Source organism: Microplitis mediator, chromosome 7 (assembly GCF_029852145.1).
Source record: "Microplitis mediator isolate UGA2020A chromosome 7, iyMicMedi2.1, whole genome shotgun sequence".
In the NCBI taxonomy this organism is placed as follows: domain Eukaryota; kingdom Metazoa; phylum Arthropoda; class Insecta; order Hymenoptera; family Braconidae; genus Microplitis; species Microplitis mediator.
Genome location: NC_079975.1, coordinates 20,101,967 through 20,115,653, shown reverse-complemented (window position 1 = coordinate 20,115,653; position 13,687 = coordinate 20,101,967). Strand labels below are relative to the sequence as shown.

General features: G+C 30.3%; 4 protein-coding genes across 4 annotated transcripts in view; 2 read left to right on the top strand and 2 right to left on the bottom strand.

The window, feature by feature from the left end:
- LOC130672445 (A disintegrin and metalloproteinase with thrombospondin motifs 20-like) overlaps positions 1-2,188 on the bottom strand; it is a 197,967-nt gene extending 195,779 nt beyond the window's left edge. The window contains exon 1 of the mRNA XM_057477045.1: positions 2,170-2,188. The gene's annotated coding sequence lies outside the window, so the exon portion shown is untranslated. The remainder of the gene's footprint in view (positions 1-2,169) is intronic.
- A 3,760-nt stretch (positions 2,189-5,948) lies between these two features.
- On the top strand, positions 5,949-6,653 carry LOC130671963 (putative ankyrin repeat protein RF_0381). The gene has a single exon (XM_057476116.1). It carries the CDS (start codon positions 5,949-5,951, stop codon positions 6,651-6,653), a length of 705 nt encoding a protein of 234 aa, XP_057332099.1.
- Positions 6,654-7,996: 1,343 nt separating this feature from the next.
- LOC130671962 (trypsin-2-like) lies at positions 7,997-10,116 on the top strand. The gene is made up of 7 exons (XM_057476115.1): positions 7,997-8,212; positions 8,422-8,617; positions 8,721-8,904; positions 8,976-9,086; positions 9,397-9,546; positions 9,617-9,815; positions 10,103-10,116. Exons 1-7 carry the CDS (start codon positions 8,149-8,151, stop codon positions 10,114-10,116), a joined length of 918 nt encoding a protein of 305 aa, XP_057332098.1. The 5' UTR covers positions 7,997-8,148.
- Positions 10,117-10,401: 285 nt separating this feature from the next.
- On the bottom strand, positions 10,402-13,506 carry LOC130670941 (prion-like-(Q/N-rich) domain-bearing protein 25). The gene is made up of 7 exons (XM_057474583.1): positions 13,275-13,506; positions 13,081-13,215; positions 12,434-12,568; positions 12,074-12,322; positions 11,739-11,987; positions 11,393-11,641; positions 10,402-10,587 (listed from the first exon to the last, which is right to left on the bottom strand). The coding sequence occupies exons 1-7, from the start codon at positions 13,474-13,476 to the stop codon at positions 10,583-10,585; spliced, it is 1,224 nt and encodes a 407-aa protein (XP_057330566.1). The 5' UTR covers positions 13,477-13,506; the 3' UTR covers positions 10,402-10,582.
- Between the last annotated feature and the right edge of the window lie 181 nt (positions 13,507-13,687).

Sequence of the window (13,687 nt, the reverse complement as noted above, 5' to 3'; positions counted from 1 at the left end):
AAAATAATTTTTTTAATTATTTACCCTATTTGTAATTTTGAATTTGTCTGATGTCTGCTACATTCACACTCGTTAAAGGGTCACAAGTTTTAGTCGTAATGGAGGAAATGTTAGACAATAAGTAAAACTTTCGATTATTGAGTAAAATAAAAATGGGATCAATGGAAGAGAAACTTAATATTTAATGAAATGGAGATTAAATTATTGAATAACAGCCTATGAAAATTACTGATCATCTGTTATTACTTTGTAATTTTATGATAAAGAAATGATATGAGGATGATGATAATTTATGTTTAGTGAGATAAGAGTGGCGCCTGGAACTCTTTATTTAAAATAGAACATTTTTTTTTAATAGATACGAATAAAAGATGTAAATAGCTGGGAATTTATTTGAATTTTCGGTTATTTGTATGATGACAGAGCCATCTAGAGTCTTGATGAGGTATGATGAGAAAGTTTAAGTTTGTACGGTTAATGTATCGCGAGGTGGAGGAAATCTACAACACGATAATGTCAAGTTGACTGCAACTCGATGGTGCAAATAGTGGATGGCAACTTTTTGTTAATTTGAAAATTAACCCGGGAAACCAGAATTTTAGCGCGGAAATTTAAATGAAACTTTTAACATCTCAATGATTTGATTTAATCTGCATTCATGTTACGGGTGTAGATTTACCTCGACTTGTGTAGTCATATATCAGTCAATACTTGGAACAGCACAACTTGACATCAACCTGACCAAAAACACTAAACAGCAAGTTTTTGAAAAGAAAGTGCGGTTAATAGAGATCGGCTACAAGTTGACTTCAACTTTCTCAGAAAGTTAGCAACAGTCTGAGGCCGCAATATGAAAACAACTTGACAGAAAAAGTTTATATCAAGTTGTTGGCAACTTTTTATTCCCCCCTGCTACATCTAACTTAGCATCGTTGCTGTCAGCGGTCGAGCGCGCCAACGAATTACAGAAAAGTTGACGTCAAGTTGTTGGCAACTTTTTATTTCCCCAACTATTACATTCAACTTAACATAAAATTGCTGTTAACTGTTATGCGCTAATGAGTTACAGGAAAGTTGACATCAAGGTTTAGCTGTAAGTTGACGTCAAGTTATAGACAGGATGCTATACGGGTAATTTGTTGAAGGAGTAAGAAGGTAACAACATCATCAATTGATGATATACTGAATTAGAAAACTTGAAACATTTTAAATTATGCACCCTGATAGCCAAGTTGGCCGCCACTTGTCGACAACCGACTGCCGCAACCTGTCGCCAAGTTGACCGCAAAAAGTTGACATTTCCATAAGTTGGCAACTTTCCGAGAAACTTGTCGACAACTTCCAGCTCGTGTAACTGTTGACTACGAGTTGTCTACAAGTTGCTCAGAAACTTGGTGACAGGTTGCGGCAGTAGATTGTCGCTAAGTTTCTGAGCAACTTGTAGCCAACTCGTAGTCAACAGTTACACGAGCTAAAAGTTGTCGACAACTTGTCGTCAAGTTGGTCGCAACTCAAGTACACCAACTTTTTAATCGGAAACTCTGGCTATCAGGGTATGAATTCGTTTCAAACAATAATCTTATTAAATAAAATTTTCAACGAATTTAAAATTTTTAAATTTACTTTTTGTTAAATAATATAGTAAAGCCCTAAAAATATTAATTTGAAGCTGTCTTTTTTTTTCGTGAAAAAAAAAATTGATTCCGGGTTAATTAAAATGATCAATAAAATTATCTCAGCTATACATAAGTACGGCTTTGAGTATTTTTTTATGAAAAAATTAATAAATCAATACTTTTTCATTCGTTTTGTTTCCAATCTGTTCATTATCTCAGCGAATTATTATAAAAAAAATAAATAAATAGTAGAACGATAAAAAAAATTCCATCAGAATTAAATCAGCAGACAATCGACAACTTATAAATTTTTCAAAAAAAAAAAATTGAACACTAATACAAAAGAATTACTTCGAATGTATTCAAATAATTTTCATAAATCGCGTAGTATATTTTTTAATACGCAATTATTTTACAAAAAAATTTAAATCGTTTGGTTTTATGTGTCGCCATTTTCCGTATCAATATTTTTTACCTCAAAATTTTTTATGCCATTGTGCATAATTACCATAATTATTTAAACGTTTATATTAATTAAAAATGTTTAATTTACCTCAATTAATTTTTCAGCTCCACCGGTTCATTGATTACACAGCCCGGCACTTGTTTTTTCGTTAAAAAAAAAAAAAAAAAAAAAAAAAAGTACACTCACGCACTATCACTAACAACTTTTTGAATTTAAATAAAATAAAAAATGAAAATCACACACTGATCGCGCACAATATTAAACTACACATTACACACAACGCGCACTACACACTTAGACACTGAGAGAATTAATAATAAAAATAAAATAAAGAATATCGATTTTAATGATAGAAATTTTCTTGAAACTGAACGAACTTGAGACACAAAGACTAGACCGGCTAGACGTAAGTAAAGAGTTACAGAGTTAGTTACCTCTCCCCGTCCCGCAGTCCTTCGACGTCTACGCAACAAATAAAACAACAGACAACTGACGCCCGATATTCGAACCCGAACCCGAGTGCACAGCAGTGACGCCAGAGGCCGAGTGCTCGCTGGCTACTGACCTAGTGTACTCGACGCTGAGACGCTGCGTTCGAACGGGCCAATCGGAGCACGAATTTCAAATCCCGCGCATGCGCAACAGCAATTTGATTTGAAAAGGAGTTTTCTGATTGGTTTAAACCCACCGGTCAGTAAGTGGCGCACCACACGATAAAAACTGGACCAAAAAGATGTCCGTTGGAAGCTTTAGGTTCAGTGAGTAAAGAACAGACAGCTACAGATCTACACTAAGCAGAAAAAAATTATTTTAAAGTAAAGTTCTCTTTTAAATAAATAATTTTTCTTTGATCAATGAAAAGAATTTATTTAAAAATGCATTTTTTATTTTAATAAAGTAGATTTTTTTTTTTAATTTATAATTATAATAAAGCGAGGAGTAATGGATTTCAATTAATAGACTGTTAGTTTTTAATTTTTAAAATAATTTATTAATTAATTATGATTTATAAATATTTATTTTATTGATCGACACCAACAAGTTTTTTTTATTTTTTTTGTCAGGGAAAATTCTTTTGTTAGAAATGTTTTTGCTTAGTGTAGTATCGGTGTCAGTGTTACTGTGAGTGTCAGTGTGATTGTTTGTTTAACTGTTAAAATTTAAATTAAAGTCGTTATTTGATATTTAATATTTTATAAATGTGAGTTATAAATAATTATTCGGTTTTATGATACTGAACTGAGCCGACATCTAATAGTTTTTGAAATTTATTCAAAACGACAAATGATAAAAAAACATATTCAAAGAAATTGCACTTACAGTTTTTTAAATTTTCTACATGTGCATATTTTCAGATTTTTTTTTTTTGTAATTTATTCGTTGAACAAAAAATCCAAAAATTTTTAACTGTCTGTCAACTTCAGGATCATTCGGTTTTTCGATGATAGTTTCATGTATTTATTATTTTTCTTTATTAATATTAAAATAATTATAATATGAATATGATTTGAAAAATTTATGATCGTGGATAATTTGAAAAGGTAAATAATGAAATCAGCAGACAATTGATATTTTTAAAATTTATTTAAATAATTTATATTTTATTTTGAGATTAAATTTCCTGATTTTTTTTTTTTTTTGTTGTGAAACGTCGAATATTTATGATCCTGAAACTGACAGCCAATCAACAAATTTTCGGATTTTTTTTTCCAAAAATAAATTACAAAAAAAAAAAAAAAAAAACTAAAAATATGCTCTTGTAGAAAATTCAAAAAACTATAGGTGCAATTTTTTTCAAATATTTTTTTTTTATACTTTATTGTTTAGAAAAAAATTCAAAAATTATTACACGTCTGCTAACTTCAGTATTATGAATATTTTCAGTATTATATATAACTGGATTAATTTATTATTTATTTACAGTAATCCAATTAATAAAGCAGCAAATGATGAAAATGGTCTAGGCTTGGATACTCAAAAATTTCTTGATACTGGACACTGGAGATGATGAAGGAGAAAATTCGTACCAGTACCTTTATTATATTCATCTAGAGGGTGAGTTTTTTATGATACAGAATTTGACTGACGCCTAATAGTTTTTGGATTTTTTTTAACGAGAAATTATAAAAAAAAAATTTCAAAGAATTGCACTTATAGTTTATGAAATTTTCTTCATGTGCAATTTTTTAGTTTTTTTTTTATTCAAATTTAATTGTTGAAAAAAAATTCGAAAATTTTAAATTATCCGCTGTCTTCAGAACCATAGTTTTTTTTATGTCTTTATTTATTAATTTATGTATTGCACAATTCCGAAGCAATGAGATGTGTTCTACTGGGCCCCAACTAATTCACTCACGAAAAATCGTGATCCTGAAGTATGAGCGTGAATTTGGCTGACAGATGGCAATTTTTTTAATTTTTGAATAAATAAATAAAATGTAAAAAGAATGTAAATTTAAAAATGCGCACTTAGATGATCGAAAATCCAGTAGACGCATTTTTTTAAATATCATTGTTTTAATTTATTTATTTGTTTATTTGAAATTCATAAAACGTCTCATGTCTGCTACATTCACACTCATTCCTGAATGATACTGAAGTTAGCCGACGTCCAATAATTTTTGGATTTTTTTTAAACAATAAATTATTAAAAAAAAATATTTGAAAAAATTGCAACTATAGTTTATTAAATTTTCTACATGTGCACATTTTTATATTTATTTTTTTTTTAAATTAAGTCGTTGAAACAAAAATTCGAAAATTTTAAACTGTCTGCTAACTTCAGAATAATATTCCTGAAGTTAGTAGACAATTAACTACTTTCGGATTTTATTTTCAACAAATCAATGACAAAAAAAAACTAAAAATATGCACATGTAGAAAATTTAAAAAGCTATAGGTGCAATTTTTTCAAACATTTTTTTTTTATAATCTATTATTTTTAAAATTATCCACAAATTACTAGACCTCGCCTAACTTCAGTATCATCGACATTTAGCATGATACTGAATATAGCAGTCGTCTAATAATTTTTGAATTTTTTTTAGACGATAAAACATAAAATAAAAAATATTTTTAAAAATTGCACCTGTAGTTTTTTAAATTTCCTATATATGCATATTTTTATTTTATTTTTTTGCAATTGATTTGTTGAAATACGAAAATTCAAAAATTTTTAAATGCCTGCTAACTTCAGGATCATACATTTAGCTGCCATTTTTTTTAATGATTATTATAATTATTATATTTCATTTTTGAAAATTCTTTCTTGCATATGAGCACTAGCTATTAATCACTGTTTGAACGAGCAACTGAGTTGCGTACGTCTGATTTTCCAACTTTTTTAAATTTATTGCCTTATAATGTAAAAATTTATGATAAAATCAAAGAACGTCTTACGGATTCCGCAGGTAAATTTTTTTACACATTTAGTTATATTAAAATTTTACGTATTACGAATTATATTACAAAATACTGAAAACTAAAGTAAGCCAATCTTCTCTTCCGAGCTCGATTTATAAATCAAATTTACAAACTCAATCATTTCTGGTATCACATTTATCTATAGTTCATACACTATACTAACAATTCATTTGTTGTACTATATATATATATATTTAAATGTATATATTACTTTTGCTAAAATCTAAGAGTGATAATTAGGCCCTCAGTCCCTCCCTCAAAGAAAAATTATCGAAAATTCCTTCCCCCTGCCGTATTACTCACCTGAGCCCTCATGGGATTTAGTCACCCAGTAATCAGCAGTCAGTGCAGATCGTAGTTTCTAAAGTTCACGATATAATTTTTATAGTGACTTATGAATATAAATTAAAAAAGTGAACTCTAGTGTAATCACAAGCATAATTATGAATACGAGGGAGGCCGAAGAACGAGAAGCAAGAGAGAAATATTTTGCTGTAAAGAAGGATCTGAAAAATCTAAGAGACGTTAACAAGAGATTCTGGTATCCATCCCTCGGTCATCCAAATCTGCTGCAACTTGCTGTGTACTTTTCTCACGTTGAATTTGCAAGCCAACTTATAAGTCGTGGTGCCGACGTAAATGTTGTGACTGATGTATTGGGAACACCTTTACATATTGCCGTCCGACAAAGAAGTCTTCCAATGATAGAACTACTGCTGATATCTGGTGCTAATCCTCATATATTTTCACTGGCGTATGAAAACATTTTGAGACGTTGGACGCCGATATATGACGCTCTTGAGATTGACTTTCTGTATTCTGATGAGTCATTTATCCGTACGCTTCTGGACAATGGAACTGACGTGAATGAGATATGCTTCAAATCCCGTTGGGATCCTAATGGTAGAACGCCACTTCAAATAGCAGTCAATCAAGGGGAGCCATCTTGGGTACAACTGTTTTTAGACTACGGAGCAAATATCAATGTTGTGGACTCTTTCGGAAGAACTCCGCTGGAGGCAGCTGTAGTAGCAAACTCACCAGACATAGTATTGATGATTAGAAATCGTATCATCGCTTTACATCAACAAGGTCTTGAAGTAAGTGAGCGGAATTTGCAAAGTGTCTTTGCAATAACAATAAACTGAGCAGCATTCAGTTGTCTGAATTCACATTGACCAGCATGAAAAAAATACTTAAACAATCATTAACCTGGACGTTATTAAATAATTTTTCTTATAAACTACTGATGGACGGATTCAAAAACGCAGTTATTAAACTCAATGTATTGTAAAAATAATTTCATTTATTTGTACTGATATTTTTTAATTTTTTTTATGTGAAACTTTTAATTGTCACATATTTGGAAGTTGATTGATTTTTTAAAATGATTTTTTATATGAATAAAAACGAATTGACTGGTTGTGAATTTCTGTATTTTTATTTTTTCATTTTTGAGGCAGGTGGTCAATATTCGCTGTTTTATTTCTGAGTCATAGATTTATTTTGAATTTGATGACAACAATTTTATAAATACGTTCTATTGTTATAAAATTTGAGTGTCATTCACTAGAAACCAAATTTGTATCTAAGGTTTAAGTTATTAAGGTTTTAAATCATACACTTTGAATAGAAAATATATTTTATAAGCTTTTGTTATTGTTATGATAACAGGAAACAAAGCTTTAGATTAGAATTAACAAGAAGGTCTTTAATTACAAGCTGACACGCAAACTAAATTTTGAAGTATACTATTTTCTATAAATTCTGCAAGGGCTTTTCAGTCGCCACAGCTTACATGGATTGAGTATAATAATATGTTGTAACTATAATTTGTGTAAGATGGGCAGTAGAAATTTCAAAGAATGAAAAAAAAAATGCAATTAAAAATTATTCAAAATATTTCGAAAACGTTTATGATAAAGATAAAAAGATATAGCCCTGCAAAAAGTTTGGGATTCTTTCCCGCCATTATTCTTTTTCCTTCTATTATAATATTCTGAAAAAAATGTTCTGCGCATGCGCAAACCCAAATATTGTAGTACAGAAGAAATAATTATGATAAGAAGAAATCCCAAACGTTCTAGAAGGCGACTGTAGATTTTTATTTTTATTATCAAAATAATTAGACCGCAAATTTAAAGTATATGATAAAAAATACTTAATTCAAAATTTAAAAATCAGTAATTTTTAAATTATATCATCCAGAAGGTGTAATTTGAACGATTATAAAATGTATAATTACGCCTCTAATAAAAAGAAGAATGTAATCAAGTATTTCCCCATCGAAGTCAGGTAATTGATACATAAAAAAGGGTATCAGGCGTTTTGAGCACCTGACAAAATATCTCCGGACAAAACATCCCCATGAAAAGAAAGCAAAAATAGTGAAAAAAGCCAAAAAAAACTGACACAAAACTGGGGATATTTTGTCCAGAGATATTTTGTCGGGGATATTTTGTCAGGTGCTCAAAACGCATGGGACCATAAAAAAGATCATAATCTTTTGTTTTAAAAGCAATTATGTATATAGTACTTTTTAATATATCACTTGTTATCGAATTAAACAAGTTGAAATAATCATACGAAAAACAGTGAATACTTATGAAATAATAATTATAATTATAACTTTTATTTACGGCGATGAATTGGAGTGTGTGGTGTCTGTTTGTTATTTTAGTTAATCCAGGATCGTCGTATGTCAACGGTAATTAACATTTACTTATAAATATCATTCATTATTTGTTTTCGTAACCTAACTAATTTTATAACCTTTGAAATTTGACGTTAGATCATTTATTTATTGGTTGGATTTACGTGATATTTATTATTATTAACATATATAAATAGTTTAGTTTGTATTGTACTTTAACACTTACTAATTTTTATATATTTTTTTTTCTTTGTGTTATGAAGATGTTAATGATACGACGGTATGGGAAAATAGATTTGCAAGAGGGACTGGACGGATAGTTAATGGTCAAGTAGCTAAAAAAGGACAATTCCCATTCATGGTTTCGCTGCAGAAAGAAGGGCCTAAATTATTCCATTTTTGTGGGGCTAGTATTATTAGTGAAAGATGGATTGTTACTGCAGGTCACTGTGTAGTTAAGTAATTTTTTTTTATATTCAAATCTAGATCGTACGTTTGCTATTTTAAATGCCTGTACCCATGCAGTTAATTATTATATCTAATTATGATACATTTCATTGTGATTCGAAAATTGCTCTTTCAGAGGTAATTCATTTACACCAAAAGAGAATATGATAGCTGTTGCAGGTGATACTAATTTAATCTGGGGCTATTCACCTTTTCGGCAAGTACGGAAGGTTGACCAAATTGTCATAAATCCACGATTCGATAGGTTCAGCCTCGCTAATGACATTGCTTTGGTATCCGTAAGTAAACAGTATCCGCAAAAACTCGATAGCTACAAATACTTCTATTCAATATCTTGAACCTTTTCAAGCTACAAGAGCCATTTTTCTTTACAATGTTCGTGTCACCAATTCCATTGGCCGAGCAGGTGCCACCGGCAGGAACAATCTGTTCAGTCTCAGGTTGGGGATTCCCGGACGAAGTAATTCTTACTTTTATTATTCCTGATTGAAAACTCCGACTACATTCGATTGAAACTCAATCGAATTTCTATCAGATTCAATCAGAAAATAATCATTTTTTTTTTATTAACTTTCCGATTTCTGATTAACTTTCAATCGGAACTTTCCGGTCAAATCTCATGAAAACTGATTAATAGTCAACCGGAAATTTCCGATTAAATTCGGCTAGAATTCTCCAATCGGATTCAACCAGAGTTTTTAATCAGAGATTAAACTAATTAACGTGAAAAAGATGTTAAAACAAAATTGACATCTAATAATATTTTAAAGAACACAGAAGCTATTGTCGACGAACTCATGTTTGTAGAATTGCCATTAATAAGTTACGATTACTGTCGCAAACTTTTGCGGGGCATCAAAGTTATGCATCCAAGCATGATATGCGCTGGTTACATAGAAGGTGGTAAGGATGCTTGCCAGGTAAAAAATATTTGATTGTCAAAATGAGATTTCAGTGAAGGATAGATATTTCTTACTGAAATGTCTTTAGGGTGATTCTGGTGGACCGTTTGTGTGCGACGACTTACTGACGGGCGTCGTATCGGGTGGTACAGGATGTGCACGTCCTAAAATACCTGGATACTTCGCCAATGTTGCGTACTATGATAAATGGATTGAACGAGTATTGAGAACTGGGAAAAATGACTCGCCGACACCTCTAGCTTATAATTTTACTGCTGTCATAAGTGGTAATATTTTTTATGTCACTAGTTGTCTGTTAGTCGCTGTATATTTATATGAAATTGTAAAAGTATAATTACATTTAATGAATAATATTTATTGACTCAATTACTGATTTAATGATTAAATTCTGAGTGGATGATTGTTTATTTATTTAATCCCCTCGGAGTACAATTTACTCCGAAGGGGAGTTTATTTTAATATTACGTCCGAATCAGAGTGAATGCGGATTTAAATAAAATCCGTGATCACTCCTAACTCACTCGAAATTTTTTAGTATATTCAATCGTCACAGCTTACATGGATTAAATATAAATTATTGATACTGACAAGTACAATAAATTATAATATAAGACTATCATTGGTGTCAGATGGGCAGTAGGAATTGCAAAATGTGAAAAAAAATAAGTGCAATCAAATTTTTATATTATTGGTTGAGAGGTTGTAGGATCAAAATAACAACTCAAGATTGTTTATTATTTCACGACGTTTCGTGTCTTTATTGACACTTCTTCAGGCGATCTACAAAGAAATACACACACATAATTTACTACCTATTATTATACAGTTTTAATCAAATTTTTATTCCGAGTATTTCGTAACAATTTATGACAAAATTGAAAAGATAGATTTGAATTTTCTTCAGTTGGGAATTTTACATTTAAAATATTTTTTTCTCGCCTTAAAAATTTTTTCTTGCCTCAAGAAAATTTTTATTTTAATTTATAAAGTAAAAAATGTTTTGCACCAAGAAATCCTTTTTGTTTGTGTAAAATTAAACTAAAAAATAAAAATTAAAATTAAATTAATTATCAAAAATATCTACACTGTAAAAAATTCGCGGAGTGAATGCGGATTAAATCCGGAGGGAATGAATTTTTAATTATTTACTCCCCTCAGAGTGAAATTCACTCCACAGGGGAGTAGATAATTTTTTATTAATTTAATCCCTCTGGAGTGAAATTCACTCCGGAGCGGAGTTTTGAAAATATTATTAATAAAATATAACTCCACATAATAAAATCGAAGTAAAAATTCGCGTATTACATTATTGATCAGCTGATATGCACACACATACACACATACATATTTAGGCACACACGCGCACTCGCACACACACGCACAAATTTGCCCACATGCACAAATTTGCACACACGCACACATTTGCACACACGCACAAATTTGCACACACGCACATATTTGCACACACGTATACATTTGTACAGACGCACACATTTGAACACACGCACACATTTGCACACACGCACACAAACACACATTGTTTAGCAGTTTCATATAAATTAATATAAATTTATTTAAGTATTAAAACTCCGGACCGGAGTTTATTGGGAGTGAAATAAAATCCGCGTCACTCTGAGATCACTCCGTTAAAAAAAAACTCCCAATTCACTCCGCATGCGGAGTGATTTTTTTTAAAACTCCAGAACTCCGAGTGGCGAAGTGAATTCGGATTTTATTTCACTCCCAATTCACTCCGGATTTTTTACAGTATATAATAACATTTTGTATGTTAAATAATATATTTTGAACTTTGTATTGATTTTGCCGTCATTATGTAACTTACCAGGCAAACATAAATTATTGGCTATAGCTCGAAAGTTGGGCTTGCATTTGCATCTGAAATAATCACAAACTGAATCTTTTACCATACACTGATGATCTAAGAAACAATATCCGGTTATTTGTGGTGAACAAGTTGATTTATTTGCTGCATAGTTGTTTGCTTTACAACTACAAACTTTCTCTTCCGAACATACACTATGCCATGGTTCACCACATTCCAAAGTGTTTTGACACTGATATGCTGATTCCCCTTAAGTATAATAAAAACATAAAAATGATTTTACTACTTTTGACGTCAACTAATATACTTCTGTATACTCGTAAATATAAAAACTATCGTCAGTTACTTTTTACACACTGCGATTCAGAGATAGATACATAACCATTTTTGCATTGACATCTATTATTAACACAATTAATCAAATCTGAGAGACAGTTGATATCAAAATTACAGTAACTCCCGATCACTGGCAAACATGTCGAGTTACTTATTGCATAACTATCTTCAGCACAAACACATATTTTGTTTTTCGAACATACTGCATTAGTTAATGCCTGGCAATCGAAATAATTTCGGCACGGACTCCCTAATAATACTTTCAAAAAAATTTTTAGCTAAATAACGTATAATGAAAAATTTTTTTCATCTAAATAAATAATTTAAATTCAAATAAATTATTACTTGGCAGACATTTTTCATTTGACTCAGGAGCATAATAAACTTTGCATTGACAACGATTTTCAATGCAAACAGAATTAATGGTAACACAATCAGTATCGTCTGAACAGGTGCCATTAAATAGTGATTTACATTCTAAACTGTTAATTGCAAAATTATTTGGTCCACAAATGCATTTATTGTTTTCTGAGCAATGTGAATTTTTTATTTCCTTACATTCGCAGTCCGCAGAACAACTTTTGCTTATAAGATCTGAATGATAAATAAATAAATGATTAAGTTTAAATGTATTGATAGTACTGTAGTTATAAGAAGTTAGATATAATTATTCAGTCTATATTGAATCGATTAGTTAAAATTAACCATGTTTTTGTATGCAAGTTGTGGTATTGAATTTTATATAATTGGATTGACAATCACATCTATATAAATCTGAACATTTTGCATATTTTATGTCATTGCAATCTGTGTCAGTGTCACAAGGACTTCCCAATACTTCTAGAAAAAAAATGTTTATCTAAATAAATTTTAAAATTAAAGTTTTATTTAATATTTTAGTCTAATCCTTAAATGACATCGGGTGCAATTTCGAGCCCAGACGATTTTTAATTTATTTCTTTGAAATTCGTTTACTGAAAATAGGATTATAGTCCCACTTATAAGTGCGATAATTATCGTCAATTGAGATGATTTTTTTTTTTAAATACTAATAATTCAAAAAACGGCGCGATCTTGAATGGAAAAAAAAATATTCACATTTTTTTAAAAATATATTTTTTTTAATAAAAATTAAAAATCAAAAAAATTGAGGCATTTTTGTAAAGAAAATAAATACGTGCCCAGAATTTATTCAAAGAGAAATTTCGAAAACTCTTGGAGTATTGGTCATTTTTTTCTCGCTGGAGTCAAAATGTCACCGCATAGTATATCTGTCATTTCACAGACGTGTGTCATTTAAGAATTAAAAAAAAAACTGATTGATCAAGGCCATTTTTTCAAACATTACTCACTCAGCGATTTATTACATTGTCTTTGAGTCTTTGGAAAGTGATCTACTTTACAAACACATTTCTTACTCTTTGAACATTCTGAATTATCTATCAATTTACAGTCTCCATGATCACGACAAGGCAATCCCAATTCCACTTGAAAGCAAAACGTAATAATAAGTTTTTAAATTACAATCAACTTTAACCCAACTTACAAGGAATACATTTTTCAGGAGATAGTTCCACAAATAAAAAATTACATCGACACTGATTATTCATGCAAACAGAATTTACAACATTACATTGTTCATTTTTCGAACATAACCCCCCTAAAATAGGTGTGCAGGTTGTCTCGTTTAATTGTTTGTATTTATCTTCACAAACACAACGTTTTTTTAACGAACACATTGCAAACATTATGTTGTTACAATCCGAATCTATTTCACAGGGTTCATTCAACTGGGCTAGGAAAATAAAAAAAGCCGTGTTCTTATTGCCACACTATACTAAATGATTAATCTCATAATACCATAGAGTCGAACTCTATTAACTCAGACAGTTAGGCTACGGAAAAGCGGAAAATTTATTGGAATTTCCAAGTTAACCCGAGTCAAAATTAAAACAGTAT